Below are 18,333 nucleotides of genomic sequence, written 5' to 3' on the forward strand. Positions count from 1 at the left end.
CCCTGGCTCTGCCCAGCCTGGTCCATGGGCTGCCTGGGACCTCCCCAGACATCTCAGCCCTCTCAGCCCACTGAGGCCATCAGACCCCGAGGTCTTGTCCTCCCACGTGCTCCCTTCTCCAGGCCTGGCCAGAGGCTGCCTCTGCCTCGTGAGCACCCCTGGGGCCCCGGCCCTGGGCCAGGCCGCTATGTGTTCTACTGGACGACTCACAGCCTCCACACACTCCGTGTGTGTGCCTCTTCCCGCCTCTCATCCAGTCTCCTCTCAAGCTGGAGTGAGTGCAGCTGCGTCCTTCCCTGGGGCAGCGTGGGGCAGAACTTGGGGGACCTGAATCTGCTCCTCTCTCTGACTTGAGCCCCACAGCTAACCCCCCTGTGCCCCTTTGCCTCTGAGCCTTCCCATAGGCTGTTCCCTCTGCCTGGAATGCTGTTCCAGCTCCGCCTTGATCCCACGACCCAGCCCCCTGCTGGTGTCCTGCAGATGTGTCTGTCCAATGGAGACACGTGTTCAGGGCTCAGCCAGCCCAGGCTGTCAGGGTCAGTAAGTCCCGGGCCCAGCTGTGGGGCCGCCATCACGAGCCCACTGTCCCCAGAGGGTCAGCGTAGTGGGGTCCTGGGGTCTGGGAAGAGGAGACTGTGCATGGTAGGTTTGGTGTGTGGGACGGTGTGCACCTGACAGGGACAAGGCTGTGACCGAAGGCACAGACATGGGCTGCGTGTGGCTGGGACGAGACTGGGGAGCTCAGCAGGGCCGTGAGGCTGGGTCCTGGGATGGACAGGAACTGGGGTCCTGGGGGCTTCGGACTGGAGGACGCGGAGAGCAGGGTGGCCCAAGGCTTGCGGCCGGGTCAAATGGGCTGGGGATCAAGGGCATCTTCACCCAGGAGTGAGGGCCCTGGCACCTCTGTCAGCCCCGTGTGGCTGCCGGCCCTGTGGGGAGAGCGCCCGGCATCAAATCAATTGGAGAAATTGATCTCGGCAGGGATTTCCGAGCCATCTGCTCAGTCCCCAAAGCCTTCTGAGCCGATGAACATGGCACCCAAATCCCTGGGGAGGCAGGTGGGGGGGGAGTGCTGCGGTGTGAATGGGCCTCGGTTTCCCCCACTGCACCCTGGCTGCACCCCTCTTTGGTGACTCAAAAGGCAGAGCTTTGTGGACCCCCTGCAGAAGCCCACCCTGCCCCGCCGAGAGCTGTCGAGAAGCCACGAAGGGCAGCTCCAGCCTAAGACCCCAGGCAGCTTCCATCATTATTCACCCTCTTCACTAATTCCACGCCTCCCGCTTCCTGCTGGGCATTTGGCTGCTCCCATCCCGGCCTTGTCTGGCTCAGCGGGGCTGGGTCTGGGGGCTGGGCCCTGTGTTGGGCCTCAGGGGACCCCAGGCTCCACTCACTCTGGTCTGTGCTGGCTGCGTTCAGCTCCAGGGACAATATTTGCTCGGGAAAGAATCAAACACTTATCCTTGCGTGTATTCAGGGAGCAGTTGTCAAACATACATGTCCTCATCGCTCAGATGCTTCCCAGGCCTGCCTCAGCCTGGGCCTTTCTCCAGCCAGGATCTATGCCCCCTCAGACCACCCTGCAGCCTCCGGGAGGACGAAGTCCTGCTTTGAGCAGACGGCGGGAGCACGGGTCGGGGCCAGTGCTGGGCAGGGCAGTGGGGTCCCCGGGGCCGACTGATGCCGTACCCTGGTCCTTCTCCTTCCAGCCTCAGAGTGAGGCCAAGGTGCCCCAGAGACCCCAGCAAGTCTCTCTGGGCCCACATTCTGGGCCTGGGGCACCAGGAGAAGCTGGCATTTGGGGTGGGGGAGGTGGGACAATTTTAGATGGGGGGTGGCAGGATTCCCGAGGCCTGCCATTTGCGTCACCCACGCGTCCTCCGTCTCTCAGCACCACTGTCTGCTGTAGCCTGGGGAGCAGCTCCCCACTGCGCCTGGATGACTGTCATGTGCTCCTGTCCCCGTTCCCTCTCCTGGGCCGGAGTCCCCGGCCCAAAGCAGAAGAGATGGCTGCAGGTTCCCCGTCCTCACCAGCCCCCGACTCTCAGGTCCTCCTCCAGCAGGAGTCCCTCTCCCTAGTGCCCCCAGGCACAATCCGCACTGGACCCCTCCAGACTGAGCCAATCCCAGCACAGCGCAGCCACCTGCACCCCCAGAAGCCTGGAGGGCCGGAGCCTCCACCTCAACCTCAGCCCCGGGCTCTCCTCTGCACCGACTGCCTCCCCACCTCGCCCCTGGCTGGGCCAGCACCCAAACCCCCCGCTCCCCTCTCTGAGACAGCAACTGTCACCCGCAGCGTCCTGTGGGGGGTGTCAGGCAGCAGGGTGGGGCCCCCAGGACAGGCGTGACCCTGGCTGACCGGTGGCTGCCCAGTCACACTCCCCTTACATCCGCGTCCCCAGAGTCCACACAGTGCAGGGCAAGCGAGGCGCTGGGGCTGCAGCCAGGGACTCCAGGGGACCTGCGTCAAGCGCTTTCGGGTGCCTTTAATTTAGCAGAGCAGTCCCAGATGTGGACCAGGTGGCTCGGAGCTGACCCAAGGGCACAGTAGCTGGCGGGCCGGGCAGGTCAGTCCCTGCAGTCAGGAAGACCCTCTTGCCTGGCCGGCCTTCTGGAAAAGTCGCTCCCCAGAGGGAAAGCCGGCATGGGCTGGGGCCGGACGGAGGGTGAGGCAGCCCATGAGCACTTTCAAGGCACAGCCGAGCCCCCAACTTCCCGGGAGCCCCACCATGTGGCAGACGGCTGGAGTGGGTCGGGGTCACTGTGGGGCGCCTTCTGCCCTGTGTCCACCCCAGCCTGGCCTCAGCCAGCTCTGTCCTCGCACCACCGCCGGTCAGCATCCTGACTGGCAGGTCATGGGTGGGGGTCACTGCAGTGCACCTGGGGGTGACACGGGGCCACCCATCCCCCCGGGGCCCTCACAGCTTGCTGGTCTGCATAAGCCCATTGGCTTCAGCGTCGTGCGCGGGCGGCATGGCCTCCTGCTGCTGCCGGCTCCTATCTGGCCGCGGCTCCATGGCGTCAGCGTCCTTGGCGCCAGAGCCCTTGCGGAGGCACAGAACCTTCTGGAAGCTCTGGCGGAAGTTGTCAGAGAGGAAGCCGTAGAGGACGGGGTTGGCGCAGCTGTTGGCGTAGGAGAGGATGACCACGAAGAAGTAGAGGCCGGCGGAGGCGGGCTCCTGGGGCAGCGCCACGGCCAGGTTGACGATGTTGACGGTGAAGAAGGGCAGCCAGCATCCCGCAAACACCAGCACCACCACCAACACCATGCGCGTCACCTTCCGCTCCGAGCGCCGCCGCACGCAGCCCACGCGCACGCCCGCCGCCCTCACCTTCACCACGATGAGCAGGTAGCACAGGCAGATGACCAGCAGCGGCCCGAAAAAGCCCAGCACAGCCGTGTAGATGATGAAGACGGCGCCCCACAGCCCCACGGGCTCCGGCCAGCTGGCATTGCAGGTGCCGCCCTCCTGCACGTCTGCGAACACCAGGAGCGGCAGCGCCATGCACAGAGACAGGGCCCAGGCCGCGGCGCTCGCCAGCTTGGCCACACGCGGGCGGCGCCAGCGGGCGGAGCTCAGCGGGTGCACCACGGCCAGGTAGCGGTCCACACTCATGACCGTCAGGCAGAAGACACTGGTGAACTGGTTGACACCATCCAGCGTCATGACCAGGCGGCACAGGACGGGGCCGAAGGGCCAGAAGGACGCGGCGTTCTGCGTGGCCAGGAAGGGCAGCCCCAGCATGTAGAGGACGTCGGCCACCGCCAGATTGAGGATGTAGATGTTGGTGACCGTCTTCATCTTGGCAAAGCGCAGCACCACGTAGATGACCAGCGTGTTCCCGCCCAGCCCAGCCGCACACACCAGCAGGTACAGCACGGGCACCAGTACTGCCCGGGCCCCCGCCGAGGGCACCGGCTCCACCAGCGTCCTGTTGTCAAAGCCTCCGGAGGCAGCCCCCGGGGAGGAGGCGGCCCCCGGGGAGGAGGCGTTCCAGCTGGGCGTGGAAGCTGGGAACAGGGGTTCCATGGCGGCAGCCCGGGGGCACGTCGGGCTCTGCAAGAGAAGAAGGGAGGACGCCAGGGTGGTGAGTCCCTGAACCGGTACATGCAGGCATTCCTTCCTCCGGGGCCCCAGCCCGGCCCCAGCCCCGCCTGCCGGGAGGCGCGGGATCACCCGGTAAACACGATTAGTCATGTTCAGCTCGGCCGGGAATCACATTAAGTAAATTGTTTGGAAAACAAGCCAGGAGAGGAAGGAACAGTGGGCAGGTGGCCCCAGGAACCCAGACGGACGGCCGTTGTCGATACGGCGACGGCTGCCCTGTGGCCGCCCCTGCACCCAGATGGCGCCTGGCCTGGCTGCAGCATCCTGGAGTCTGAGGCCAGCACCTGCGTCTCCCTGAAGCCCCTCGGAGCCTGCCCTGTGGTGCTGCTGCCCTCGTCTTCCAGGTAAGGGGCCGAGGCCCAGCGGGCGGCACCTCCCGGGACACACAGGGAGAGGCGGCAGCGGAGAGAGACGGGGCTGGTGAATGGCCCCCTGCCCGCCTGGGATGAATGGCACCTGGCTAGGTCGACCCAAGAAGTGGCTGGATGGGGTGCTGCCACCGCAGCCTTGAGGGGCTTTCACCGGGGTGGACCCTGCCCATCGGCCCCTGGGCCTCTCGCCAGGCCAGCGCAGGGACCGTCACCCCCACAGCAATGACAGACATCTCTAAACCCAGGCGGGGGCACAGCACAGGGCCAGGCAGACACCGCCTCTCCCCACCGGGCGGCTGCAGAGAAGCAAACACACAAACCAGACAGCGCAGTCACACGGAGTCCCCGGAGTTGCACAGGGCAAAGGAGGGGGGACTGGGGATGGGGGCTGCGGGGGAGAAGCCGCGGTGGGGGGCGTGGGCGGGTTAGAGGCACAGCATCTGGGGGCTCCAGCTGCCTGACACTGCCCAGTCCCATTGGAACTCTGAGCCCCCTCCCAGGCCCTGGAACCCCCCGACATGGCCCAGAGAGAGAACAGGGGAGACCTGGGGCAGGGGAGGGAGGGAAGGCTTCAGCCGGGGAGAAGGGTGGACTGGGAATGGTGACGTCTATGGGTTCAAGGCCATGGGCACGTGTGTACCTCGTACATTGTTTTTGTATTTTTCTGCATGTTTGAAATAATTCATAAAAATGATACTCTGGCTGGGTGCAGTGGTTCAGACCTGTCACCCCAGCGCTGTGGGAGGCCGAGGTAAGTGGATCACCTGAGGTCAGGAGTTCGAGACCAGCCTGGGCAACATGGTGAGACCCCATCTCTACAAAAAATACAAAAATTAGCCAAGTGTGGTGGCAGGCACCTGTAGTCCCAGTCACTGGGGAGGCTGAGTCGGGAGGATCATTTGAGCCCAGGAGATCAAGGCTGCAGTGAGCTGTGATTGCATCACTGCATGCCAGGCTGGGGAACAGAGCAAAACCCATCTCAAAAATAAGATCGATGCCTCCCCTGACAAGTGGGGCGGAGGAAGGCCGGACGTTCGGGTTGACCCTGGAGCTGTGTGGCTCTGGGGGTGGCCAGTAGAGAAGCAAAGTGCCCCCCAGGATCCAGACCAGGGACAGGCCCATCCCTGGGGGACCCTGGCCCGAGCCACGGTGGAGCCGGCCGTGGTGACCCCAGCATGTGCCGTCTGGAACCCTGGGCCTGCTCAGCTGACCGGCCGTGACCCCCGAGGCACCTCAGAGCACAAGACAACCCCAGCAGCTGCCAGGAAAGGCCACAGTCCTGGTTGGGAGCTGCGGGGCTGGGCCCAGGCCACTGAAATTTGGTAGACAAGGAAAGGAGAGCTGGGGACAGGGGCGCCCAGAACACAAGGCTGACAGACACAGAGAGAAAACCCTCTGTCCCCAACAGACCTAGAAACCAACGTCCCCGAGCTCACGTGGCATAAACACACTAAGAAATACGACTCAGAAAACCAACAGGGCCAGTGGTCCCGTGGATTCATCTCAGGGGAGATAAAAATAACAAGCTAACAGGTACACTTAGGCTATGTTTAAACCCGTGCAGGATCTACAGAGAAGGCATGGATAAAATGTTAGGAAATACATTTGGCTTCTGTCTAAGAAGTAAAATGAACAGCCATCTATTTTTAAAAATTACAAATCTTGGATGTAAAAAATACAATCATTTAGGTGGAAGAAAAAACACTACAAAAGTGGTCAGAACCAACTCCCATGTGGACAGTGCTGAAGAGAGAATTGGTGAATGGGAAGAGGGTTGAAAGGTTCGCTGGAGCAGGGTGCCGGCAGAGGGAGAGCTTGGTTGGGCTCCCCCAGACTGGCGACAGGGTCCCGTCTCTGAGCGCACCTGTCCCGTGCAGCATCAAGGAATGAAAGAGCATCTCTGACAAGCTGCGGCATCTGGGCAGGGGCAGCCCTGAGAGACACCAGCCAGCCAGACAGGATGGATTCCCACAGGCAGTAGAATCCTTAGCAGGAACGGAGCAGGGGCCTCCATGCAGACCCCAGGGGGTGGGAGAAGAGGGTGGGGAGGGAGAGAGAAAGGGTGTTGGAGGGAGGGAGGGAGAGAGAGAGGAAGGGGTGGGGGTAGGGGGAAGGGAGGGGAGGGAGGGAGAGACAGGGAAGGGCAGGGGGGAGGGGGAAGGGAGAGGGAAGGAGGAAGGGAGAGGGGAGGGAGAGGGAGAGGGGAGGGAGAGGGGAGGGAGAGGGGAGGGAGAGGGAGAGGGGAGGGGGAAGGAGAGAGGGAGAGGGGAGGGGGAGGGGAGGGGAGGGGAGAGGGGAGGGGGAGGTCCAGGGGAGGGTGAGGGAGAGGGAGAGGGAGAGGGAGAGGGGAGGGGGAGGGGAGAGGGGAGGGAGAGGGAGAGGGGAGGGGGAGGGGAGAGGGGAGGGAGGGAGAGGGAGAGAAGGAGAGGGGAGGGGAGGGGAGGGGAGAGGGGAGGGGGAGGGAGAGAGGGGAGGGAGAGGGGAAGGGGAGGGAGAGGGGAGGGAGAGGGGAGGGAGAGGGGAGCGAGAGAGGGAGAGGAAGAGGGGAGGGGGAGGGAGAGAGGGAGTGGGAGGGGGGGAGGGGAGAGGGGAGGGGGAGGGAGAGGTAGAGGGAGGGAGAGAGGGAAAGAGAGCACTGTCACCCTAGAACCCCAACCCAGTGGAGCACTGCCCAGCCAGGAGGGAAGTCATTTTCTGTTTTGCTGGAACTGCTGCTGCAGATGCTCCTGGGCTGGGGTTGGGCTGGAGCCTCCAGCTGCATCTGCTCCTGACCCGGATCAAGGCCTCTCCTGGGAGACTCAGACAGGGGCCTCCTGGCAAGCGAGCTCCCATAGGCAGCAGTGGGCCTGTGGCTCTCCGCTCCCCGGGGACCAGCACAGAAAACCAACACACTGTGTTTGCAGCTTCCTCTGGCTGCCTGTGGAGCATTCCAGGACAGTGGTCTGGAGACAGCCCGCGGGCTGCGTAGGAGTCCAGGCGGACGGGACAGCGACCCAGCTGCAGAGGCCTCTGAGCTGCAGCCCTCCTGGGGGAGGCACTTCCGGCCCATTCCTCCATACCAAGGAGGTCAGGTGGAGGGGACAGAGGAGCCGCCGATGGTGGGGCAGGGAGAGGGCGGCTGCCAGGCTATGGTCCATCTCCTACACAGGCCCTGGGTCCCCAGCACATGTGGTTCCCAAATGCCTGTTTGATTTTTTGTTTTTGAGATGGGGTCTCGCTCTGTCGCCCAAGCTGGAGTGCAGTGGTGCGATCACAGCTCACTGCAGCCTCGACCTCCTGTGCTCAAGCGATCCTCCTGCCTCAGCCTCCCAAGCAGCTAAAATCAAACCCCTGTCTTTGTAGCTTCATAGCTTCAGAGGAGGCACTCAGGGCTCCTCCAAGGCCACTCCCATGCCCAGAGCCCAGCGAGGGGCTCCGCAGGCTGCCAGGTCCCCCGCTCTGTGGCCCGCAGTGCTCCAACTCCAGTTAGACTTCAGAGCAGCAAAGAACAAAAATAGACCATTATTGCTGTACCTGACTCTTGGAACATAATTCTGCAAGAGCCATTATTTGGAAGCAGTAATCTTCTGAATCATAAAATTACGCACTCACCGGGAAACTGCCCTGGTTGCCCTGTCCCTGGTGGGCGGTGGGATTCACTGGTGGGGGGCAGTGTTGGGAGCTTTCTGATCCCGAGCCCTCGGCCAGGAAGGGATCTGCTCAGCCAGCATGTAGCCGGACATGGCACTGGGAGAGACTCCAGCTCCTGCCCACCCTCCACATGGGCTGCGTAGTCTGGGGTAAGTCACGGGCTTTTCCGAGCCCAGCTTCTAGGCAGCTCCTGCAAACTGTAGGGTCACTGAGCAGATGCAACTGAGTGAGCTTCTGTGTGCAGGGTGCTGCGTGTAGTATCAGGCATACACTGGGCGCTCAATGATTGCTCCCACAAGCTGCCCTAAGCAGCCCAGCATCTCCCCAGCATCCAGTAGGCCGCCTGGCTCCTCGGAGAAGGGGGCAGAGTCTTCACAGAGGCCTGGGACCAGAGATGGGGCCTCAGCGCTAAGTCCTCCATGACTAGGCGGAGGTCTAGCCTGTGCCAGCCAACCCCCTGCAGGCTAACCCAGCATGAGGTTGGGGAGCTGGGTCCTTCCCAGGGGGCAGCGATGCAGCTGCAGCTTGGAGGTGCTGCGGAACCTGCCGCTCAGGGAGGCAGTGGCTCACACGGCTGGGGCCCACGCCCCACCCTGGACAGGCTGCAGACCCCCCCCCCCGGCTCCTCCAATATGTGCTGGGTGCGAGCAAACGTGGGGGGACACCCTAGCTAAGACTACAGGCTCCAGCCCCTCCAAAGGCCCCCGAGCCAAGCCTGTGCTCCCAGGACAAGCATTCTGACCTGTTTCCTCTGTCGTAAGGGTAGGCTGGTGGCAGGCCCCTTCCCCCTTGGCGTCCAGCTCTGTGAGTGCAGCCAATGGCCCCCCTGTCCCCCACATACATGCCATCTGCCCCTGTGGCAACCTGTGGCCAGGGGCACATACCCTTCCCAGGACGGGGAAACTGAGGCAGGTGTGGGCCAGCCTGGAGCAGCAGCAGGGGTCCTGCGAGTGCTTCTCCGGCCACCCTCCACACCAGGCACCTCCTCAGAGCCCCGCTGGGTCTCGCCCTGGAAATTGACGCTGAGCCCCTGTCCTTCGTGCCATCGACCAGTTTCTGCCCAGGAGGCTCTGGCAGTCCCCACCCACATCGTCCAGAATCGCTCCCTTCAAAAAGACCGCAGCCGCAATGGAACCATCCCCAGCTTCTGTCAGCATGCACTCCAGTCTCGCCCTCGAGAGGGCCCCAGGCAGGCTGGCAGGGCGGGGACAGTAGGTCGGGCACGTGGGCGAGTCTGGGGTGGGGGTGGAGGACCAAGGGCACACACCCCAGGGGCATGTTCTCTTTTCTGGGGAGGGTGAAGACACCAGGAGGATTCCAGGCACACGGTGCCTTGGACAGGAGGGGGCTGTGTTTGCAGTGGGTGGAGTGGCACCGCAGCCTCCCTAGTCCTGGGTCTCAGGGAACCCACCTGTGGGTGCCAGGTCACAGGGCCCCTGGGCGCTGGCCTCTGCCTGCTGCACTCCAGGAGCTCACAGACCCAGCTGGGCGCAGGCACTAGTTGCCTTCCCCGGTACCCAAATTGTGGATCCTCCCCTCGCTGGATGCCATGGGCACCCTGGGACTCTCCTTCCGTGGCCCAGTGGCTCCTTGTGGCTTGAGTGCCACTCCCAACCTCCAGCCCCAGGCTCCGAGCCCTCCCCAGCCCTACCCACCCTCCTCCAGCTCCAGGGGCCAGCCCCGCTGTGGCCCCCGTCGTGGGGAGGTGAGGCCGGGAGCGGCACAGTGGGCAGAGTGGGGCTATCGGGGTCCCCTGTGGCTTCTGGGCTGACCCTGGCAGACCGGCCGCCTGCGGATGGTGAGTTGTGGCAGGCGGGGCAGGAGACGGGAGGGATGCAGCTGCTGGGAGTGGATGGAACTGGAGGGGAGAGACCCCCGGCGGGCGGCAGCAGGAGAGCCCCGCGGGTGTGCGGAGGGCGCTCGGGGGACAGTGCACGCAGCAGGCTGGGGGCGCACGGCAGGACCCTGGGCTGGGACTGCGCACACTGGGTGAGACCCCCAGCGGGGACAACAGCAGAGGGCGGGGGGCGCCCGCGCGGGAAGGGGACAGGGACGGGCGGCACTCACCTGGGCGGCGGCGCCCTCTGGCCGGGGAGCCCCGATGTCCGCGCGGCGCTGGCTCCGGGCTCTCCGGCACCGGCTGGAGGGGGCGGGGGCGGGGCCAGTGTCGGATGGGGGCGGGGCGGGGCGGGGCCGCTTCACCTGCCCCACTCCCGGCTCCCACGTCTGGCCTCCCGGAACCCTCGCGGACTCGCCCACAGCCCTGGTCCCACTGGCAGTGACCCCATGATCGTCTGCGCCCCCACCCTATTTTCTTGCTGTCTGCTCTTTGGCAGACCCCAGCTTGGGGTGGGGGTCCTGCTGCTAGCAGGCGGCCAGGGGGTCCCTCCTGGAGAGTCTCAAGAGGCTGGAGGGTCCTTGCTCAAGGGGAGAGGGTCAGGGGCTCTGCAGGCGTCTCTGAGGGGTGGGCTGGGATTGCGGAGAGAAGTGGGTGGGTGGAGGCTGGCGGGGAGGCAGGCAGCCCCAGGGAGAGCGAGTCTGTGGTGGTGGGATTTCCAGGACACTCCATTTGGGTTTTAGCCATGGCTTATTTGTGGATCCTACACATATTTAAATATAGTCGAAAGGTACCCGCTAAGTTGTTACTTTTATTTCCACTGAAACGAATCCATGGGTACACTTTAGTCCCTCACCTAAGGTGGGGTTCTCAAGCAGGCAGTGGAGTCACCTGGGTCCTCAAAGCAGATTCCGGGGCCTCGAGCTGGGCCCCCGACTCCCCAGGCAGTCAGGGCCTGGGAATCTACATTCATGACAAGCTCCCAGGATGCTGATCCCCCAGTCCGTGGAGCCTCCCGTGAGCGCCGCAGATTGTAACAAGCGGGACTGAGTGCCTCCGCTGAGCACGGAGACTGGGGATCACTGGACATTTTTCCCTTCAGGAGGTCCCCCAGCCCCCTCCCCTGCCCCGCCCCGACCCAGGGAGCCCCGCCACTGACTGAAGTGAGGTGCCCCTAGGTGACAGCAGAACTCTGAAGGCCCCGGCCCCTCTCTGAGGGGAGGTGGGAACAGCCGCCTGCCGTCTGCTCACAGGTGGGGTCAGCTCCCACTGGCCAGGCTCATGTTGAAGAGGCACCAGCAGCTCCCACGGAAGGCCGGGTACCGGGACCATGTTCACTCCTTCAAGCTTTTCAGTGTTTCTACATGTTCCACAAGGAGGATGTATCGCGTTTATCACCAAGCAAGAGTGCTTAGAGGACCACGGCACCCAGCCCCAAGGTCCCCTCCCCTCCTGCCCAGCCTGCGGCCATGGCCAGGCCCTCAGGGGAGACTGCAGGCTGGGCCCAGGGCCCCTGCCAGAATCCGTCCCATAAGGCTTTCCATCCTCTCTGGAGGTACCTGAGCTCCATCCCCCCACCCCTGCCAGCAGTAGCTTCCCAAGGCAGATCCTCTGAGAACCTCTTTGTGGCCCCAGCTCCTCCCCCATCTCATCTGCTGCCCCTTCCCTCAGCCTCCTCCTGCCATCCTCGCCATCCTCACAGTTCTTGCCTCAGCTCCTGGCTGCGTTCCTCCAGCTCCCGCCATCTTGTACCTGGGCCCCCATCCATCATGTTCTGGGGCTCCCTGAGAAGCCTCTGGGGTCCCACTGTTCTGGAATCGCTGGGTGCCCCAGGAGTGCAGGGTCCGGTGTGAGAGTCAGGGCCCAGCGCCCAGTGGGAGCTCAACCCTGCCGGTGGGCAGGTGCTGGATTTACTCACATCCCCAACATCAAGCCGGGACACCCTCCACCCCCAAGCACCTGGGCCCTCCTGGGGGCCTGATGGCCAGAGAGGGTAACTCTCGGCCCCGTGCTGCCCTCAGCCTGCCATCAGTCACCCTGAGTTCTGGGCAGGAGTCCCCTGGCCTCAATCCCACCCACCCCAGGAGGATCAAATGAGGTGACGCCCACCTGGGACGCTGCAGAGGTCAAGCCCAGCACCGTGAGGATTAGTGACTGCTGGGAGCCATGGCAACCAGATGGTGGCTGGATGGACTCTGCAGGGATGGTCCTCAGATCCCTCTCCAGGGACCCCACCCTAGCTGTGACCTGTCCCACTGCCCATGACACCCCCTTTCCTGAGGCTGAGGCCAGCAGCTCCCGGACACAAAGCCTGTGCCCCTCCCACATCAGGCAGAGGCGTGGTCACTGTGCTCAGGCTCCCCTGTAATTATTCAAAAGCGACAGAGGCTGACTCCAGCTCACCTGGAACCCCCCAGAGGCCTCTTGTCTTAGTCCCCGGACTGGGCCAGGCCCTGGGGGTGGTGGCCAGGAGGAATGTGGGGCGTTCTGTCCTGCAGCCAACGGGGCCCTCCCTCCACTCCTCCGAAGGGCTCCCCTGCCCCCGTGACCCTGTGAGCACCAAGCCTTTGCCCTGGCTGCCCCCCTGCCCAGTGCACCCCACCTCCCTTTCTGCAGGTAACTCCTCCGGCAGCTCGAGCCACCCTTCCTCCAGGAAGCCCTGGTCGCCCCACACTTGTTCCACAACCTGCTGCCCCCAGCAGCCTGCGGAGACTCACAGGAGGCCACGGGGCCTCGCGGGTCTCAACATCATCCCCGGGTCTGATCACAGCAGGATTCCAATAAACACAGGTCCACAGGCACCTCCCGGCCCTGGCTGGTGCAGCACAGTCCACCGGATGGGAGGTCAGAGGTCAGCCCCCACTGGGGCAGCACAGCAGGTCACCAGCCTCCCGACAGGAGAAGAAAGACACTGGTGCAGGTGCTGCAGGCATGTGTCGCCGGGACCGGGCTGGGAGGGTGTCCTGGTGTCTGAGCTCCTCAGGGAACCACCACAGAGTGTCCCCAACAGCACGGGGTGCCCCGAAGTCCTGCGGATTCCAGCCTGGGGACCCGGCAGCAGACACCTTAGGCACTCCACTAAGGCGTCTGGAGTGAGGTGCAGGCTGCAGCTGCCAAGGGCAGAGCGTGGCCCGGAGTCCAGCGAGAAGCAGGGAGACCCTCGAAGGGTTTCAAGGATGGGGCCTTCTGCAGGGGCCTGAGCCCCGCCCCTGGGGCCCTGGGGGTGGCTGACCCTCCTGGCCGTGGCCTCAGGCTCAGTAGGCACTCTGTGAAAATGGGGCACTCATTAAAATGCAGCTTCCCAGGCTACCCCAGCCTTCAGGATGGGAGGCGGGGGCAGTGCTGACGCCCTCACCTCACATGGGCTCAAGGGACATCACTGCGCTGGGCACTGGTCCAGGTGCCAGGGACAGAGCAGGTACCAAAGACCTGCCCCCTCCTAGCCCCAGGGAGCGGCCACAGCCAGGCCTGCACTTGGGGGAAGGTGAGGATGAGGAATTTGAGTGAATATGCCCTGGAAACTTGGCGTCTGGAGCTGGCGAGAGACCCCCCCCCCACGAGATCCCCACACTCCTGGGGGATCATGGGGACCCCCCGGTGCCACCTGGGCTAGGGCAGCGGGTTGTACCACCCAGGAGAGGCCTCAGGCCTGCGCCAGCACAGCTAGGGGGTGGGTCCTGCTCTCCTGGGCATCTTCATTTGAAAACGGGGAAACTGAGGCTCAGAGAGGGTAAGAGTCTTGGCATGGAGCTGAGTTTCTGGATGCTCAGGCCGGGTCCCACCCAGGACACCCTGCTGTCAGTCAGTGGAGGGGCTCTGCAGGTGTGAGGAGGGAGATCAGGGCAGATGCAGATACCTCCTGGTCCCTGCCACAGCCCAGCTGGAACCCGCCTCATCCCAGACAATGAGGCCCTGGGAGTCCCGACCCAGCCTCAGCATTGGCAGCGTCCTGGTTCATCCTGGGAGATGCTTCACGTGGTCACCAGGCAGCCCCACTCCTGCCAAAGGCTCCCATAAGGCGAGATTCATCCTCTTCCCGGGGTATGCCAGGCAGCTCTCGGGGCACTGCTCTCTGGGGCTATGGACTCAGCCTGGGCAGGGCAGGGGGAAGCAGCCGGGACCGTTCACACAGATGGCACAGCCCCATTACCAGGCCCCCGCCTGCATGCAGGACACCAGCCCTTCAGCTGGGGCCAAACCCAGCATCCGGTACAGCTGTGGGCGCTGACTCAGGCAGTGGGGTGTGAAGGCAGGACCGTAGTGGGGGAGGAGGAAGGGGGCGAGCTTCTAAAATTAACAGCCACATGACGCGGAGACTATTAACATCCCACCGTACAGACAGCGGCGGTGTTCGCAGTGGCGGCGTCCACAGAGGCAGCGTCCACAGAGGGGCCAGGTGAGCCCAGCGCTGCTATAGGGCTGGGACTCGGGAATGGATATGCAAAGCGCAGCCCTCATAGCCATATGGACAGCAAAGAGGGTGTCACCGCACAGGTGCCGTGGGACAGGTCACAGGTAGGGTGGGGTCCCTAGAGAGGGGTCCGAGGACCGTCCCTGCGGAGTCCATCCAGCCACCATCCGGTTGCCATGGCTCCCAGCAACCACTAAGCCTCACCGTGCTGGGCTTGACCTCTGCGGCATCCCAGGCGGGCGTCGCCTCACTGGATCCTTCTGGGTGGGTGGGACTGAGGCCAGGGGACTCCTGCCCAGAACTCAGGGTGGCTGATGGCGGGAGGGGCGGTGTAGGCCCAACAAGCCCCCTCTCTGGCCATTAGTCCCGCAGGAGGTCACTGGGGGAGAGGTCACAGCCAGGATTCAGACCCCGTGTGATGCCAAAGGCTGTGGGCGTTCCTGCCCAGGAGCAGCTGCGGACTCATCCAGAGACGGAGGGAGCCGGGTGCCGAACCCCTGTTGGTTCCAGTGGGGACAGCACCAATCTCATGAGGCCAGAGGAGACCCAGAGCCAGGATCCAGACATGGGGTCCTATTGGAGGCTACACACAGGGGAGAGGGTCCAGTGGCAGCAGGCAGGGCAGGAGAACTACAATCAGTGCAAAAACCGCAATCACAACCACTGCAAAACCACAACCACCACAAAACCACAACCACTCCAAAACCCACAATCACAACCACCGCAAAAACCACAACCACCACAAAACCACAACCACTGCAAAACCCACAATCACAACCACAGCAAAAACCACAACCACCACAAAACCACAACCACTGCAAAAACCACAACCACAACCACTGCAAGAAGCACGCCCACCCTACGGCGTTTTCACTTAGCACCCTCCCCCAACAACCTCCACCCACAGCCTCCATCCTCCCCCAACAACCTCCACCCACAGCCTCCATCCTCCCCCAACAACCTCCACCCACAGCCTCCACTGAGCCCAAAACAAAGGGTCTGAATCCTCAGCATGGCCCGGGTTCCACAAGACGGCCAGGGTTCAGATGTTCCTCATAGAGAGGACTTGGGTCTCCGGTTGGCTCCTCCCAGATTCCCTCACTGGGAACCCCAACCACCTTCAGGTGTGTCTGCCGCAGAACCACCCCCCCAGGTGCACCTCAGTTACTGCCGTCAGGAGCGTTCACCAGGTGTGGTGGTCTCTCCTTGCACTGCTGGAAAATACCCGCGACCAGGCACAGTGGCTGACGCCTGTGATCCCAGCACTGTGGGAAGCCGGGGTGGGGGGGATCATGAAGTCAGGAGTTCGAGACCAGCCTGGCCAACATGGTAAAACCCTGTCTCTACTAAAAATATAAAAATTAGCCAGGTGTGGTGGTGGATGCCTGTAATCCCAGCTACTCGGGAGGCTGAGGCAGGAGAATCGCTTCAACCTGGGAGGCAGAGGGTGCATTGAGCAGAGATCGCGCCATTGCACTCCAGCCTGGGTGACAGAGCGAGACGCTGTCCACCCCACCCCCCACCAAAAAAAAAAAAAAAAACCCGAGACTGGGTAATTTATAGAGAAAAGAGTTTAATTGGCTCAGGCTTTGCGGGCTGTATGGAAGACATAGCTGCTTCTGTTTCTGGAGAGGCTCCAGGAAGCTTCCAAATGTGCTGGAAGGCAGAAGCGGGAGCAGGCGTCTCTCATGGCAAGAGCGGGAACGAGAGAGACAGAGCAGGTGCCGGACACATTTAAACGGCCACTCACCATCTCGAGGAGAGCACCAGGAGGGATGGGGCCAAGCCATTCACGAGAAATCCGCCCCTGATACCCAGTCACTCCCCACCAGGCCCCAGCACCACACCGCAGACTCCATTTCCACATGAGGTTGGGGTAGGGATGCAGAGCCACACCACACCACCACCCAGGAGGATGCCCAGGAGCGGGTGTGTGGGGTGCTCAGGGAAGACACGCCCCACGGTGGACGCTACAGCCAGGGTGTCTGGGAAGAGGCTGGGAGCCAGCGTGGCTGTGGGCCCTCCATCCAGGCATCACAGACCAGGGCTGGCAGGTTTTGGGGGGTGTCCACCTCCACCACCCTGAATCCCAGGTCCTTTTCCAGGGAAACATGCAGAGGGAATGGCTGGAGAGTGAAGTCCAGGCACAGGGGCCATGAGAGCCGGACACCACGCAGCTGCAGACGCCGACCCTGACCCAAATTGCATGTGGCTGAGGACCCCCAAGCCAGGCAGACCCCAAGCCAGACACCACGCGGCCGCGGACCCCAACCCAGACAGACCCCGACCCACCGGTGCAGCCCCCAGCCCCAGAAGTCAAACCACAGCGTCCCCCCAGCACCGTCCGGGCTCCCGCAGGTGCAGCAGGATCCTCAGGCGGCCCCACCTGCAACTCCGGACCAACCAGAGACGGCCAAGTGGGCTCCCCAAGCCCAGCCCGTGGGACCCCCGATCTCGAGGGCCCGTCCCCGCCCCAGGCCAACAGCCACCCTCGGGCCCCGCATCAAGTCTGCCAAATGCAGGGGCGAGGGGCCGACCCCGCTACGGGAACCAAGCCCAGGAAACAGCCGCTCGGGCGGCCCATCTCCATCCGGACCCGCCGCTGCGGCCGCAGGTTCACGCCGTTCCGCGGACATGTCTCCGGCGCCTCCGGCCCCTCAGAAACCCGGGGTTTCTATGGCAAAGGTCCCGGTGGAAATCGCACCACCTGCCGTTCCCGCCTCCGCGGTGGATTCGCTGCCTTAAACTGCCCCCCGCTCTTCATCCCCCAACCCCCGGCAGCCTCCGACCCTCCCCGGCGGCGCAGCGCAGCCTCTTGTAGGCGCCAAGCTGGAGTCTGAGCGCGCGCAGCCTTCGCCCCGGGGCGCGCTCCAGGCCCCCCACGCCTCTCCCAGGCTTATCACCCATTTCTGCCTAGCGCTGAAGGAGACCCCGCAGCTGCTTCTCCACTCACCACTGCAGCGCGTCTCGGCTGCCCCCAGCCCCGTGCCCGCCCGAGAACACTGCAGGCCGCAACCCCACGGCCCACCCCCGACCTGCACTCACCGTGCGGGGCCTGTGGAGCCTCCACCCTTTGGAGGAAGGACGTGTCCAAGCCTGGAGGTGCTGCGGCCTGTCTCACCTCCGCCCTAGGCCCGGCATGGCGCGCCGCAGGGTCTCAGCCAGGGTCAGCCTGGCCCAAAAGGATTTATCGTTGAAAGTGCTGGTCCCAGAACCCAAGAGAAAGACGTGCTGGTTTTCTGACGAGCTGGGCCACCTCCTCTAGGAAGCCCTCCTCCTTGGAGCTCTGTAGCCGTCGTGGGCTTGCAAGAGTCAAAGAGCCCGGCCCACAGCAGCTCCTGGCACTGGGCTGGACAGTGTCCTGCCCCCAAAATTCATGTCCACCCAGAACCTCCGAATGCAACTTTCCTTGGAAATAGGGGCTTTGCAGATGTAATGAAGGATCTTGGGGTGAGGTTACCCTGGATTGAGGCTGGGTCCCAAGTCTATCACTGGTGTTCCTCGGTGAAGAGTAGAGCAGAGCAGAACAGAGACAGGCGCACAGAGCAGGCCCTGTGAAGACACAGGCAGGGACTGGAGCGTCTGCCGCAGCAGGGGTGTGGAGCCCCCAGGGCTGGAAGAGGGAGGGATCCTCTCAGGGCCTCCAGAGGGAGAGTGTTGCGCGCTGCCCACACCTTGATTTTGGACTTGTGGCGTCCGGAACTGGGAGAGAATAAATTTCTGACGTTGTAAGCCTGTGTTACAGCAGCCCCAGGACGCTAAAATAGTTCAGCCGGTGCAGGCTCCTCCCTCCCTCTCTCTCTGTTGTTGTGAGGTATTTTTTAGACAGGATCTCTCTCACCTGTCGCTGGAATGCAGTGGCAGGATCATAGCTCGCTGCAGCCTCTAACGCCTGGGCTTAAGCCATCCTCCCACCTCAGCCTCCCGAGTAGCTGGGACTACAGGTACCATCAGACCTGGCTAATTTTAAAAAAATTT

At 63.4% G+C, this 18,333-nt stretch overlaps 1 protein-coding gene and 1 pseudogene across 1 annotated transcript; one reads left to right on the plus strand and one right to left on the minus strand.

Annotated features, from left to right (window-relative positions):
• Positions 1-1,448: 1,448 nt before the first annotated feature.
• On the minus strand, positions 1,449-10,235 carry SSTR5 (somatostatin receptor 5). The gene is made up of 2 exons (XM_033236580.1): positions 10,197-10,235; positions 1,449-4,055 (listed from the first exon to the last, which is right to left on the minus strand). The coding sequence occupies exon 2, from the start codon at positions 4,026-4,028 to the stop codon at positions 2,916-2,918; it is 1,113 nt and encodes a 370-aa protein (XP_033092471.1). The 5' UTR covers positions 4,029-4,055; positions 10,197-10,235; the 3' UTR covers positions 1,449-2,915.
• Positions 10,236-16,561: 6,326 nt separating this feature from the next.
• On the plus strand, positions 16,562-17,598 carry LOC117097437 (annotated as a pseudogene).
• Positions 17,599-18,333: the final 735 nt, after the last annotated feature.

This window comes from Trachypithecus francoisi, unplaced genomic scaffold, assembly GCF_009764315.1.
Source record: "Trachypithecus francoisi isolate TF-2019V2 unplaced genomic scaffold, Tfra_2.0 Lachesis_group15, whole genome shotgun sequence".
Lineage (NCBI taxonomy): Eukaryota > Metazoa > Chordata > Mammalia > Primates > Cercopithecidae > Trachypithecus > Trachypithecus francoisi.

Bases quoted from the DNA above. Each gene is read 5' to 3' on its own strand.
- SSTR5 (XM_033236580.1), bottom strand. From the start codon at position 4,028: ATGGAACCCCTGTTCCCAGCTTCCACGCCCAGCTGGAACGCCTCCTCC.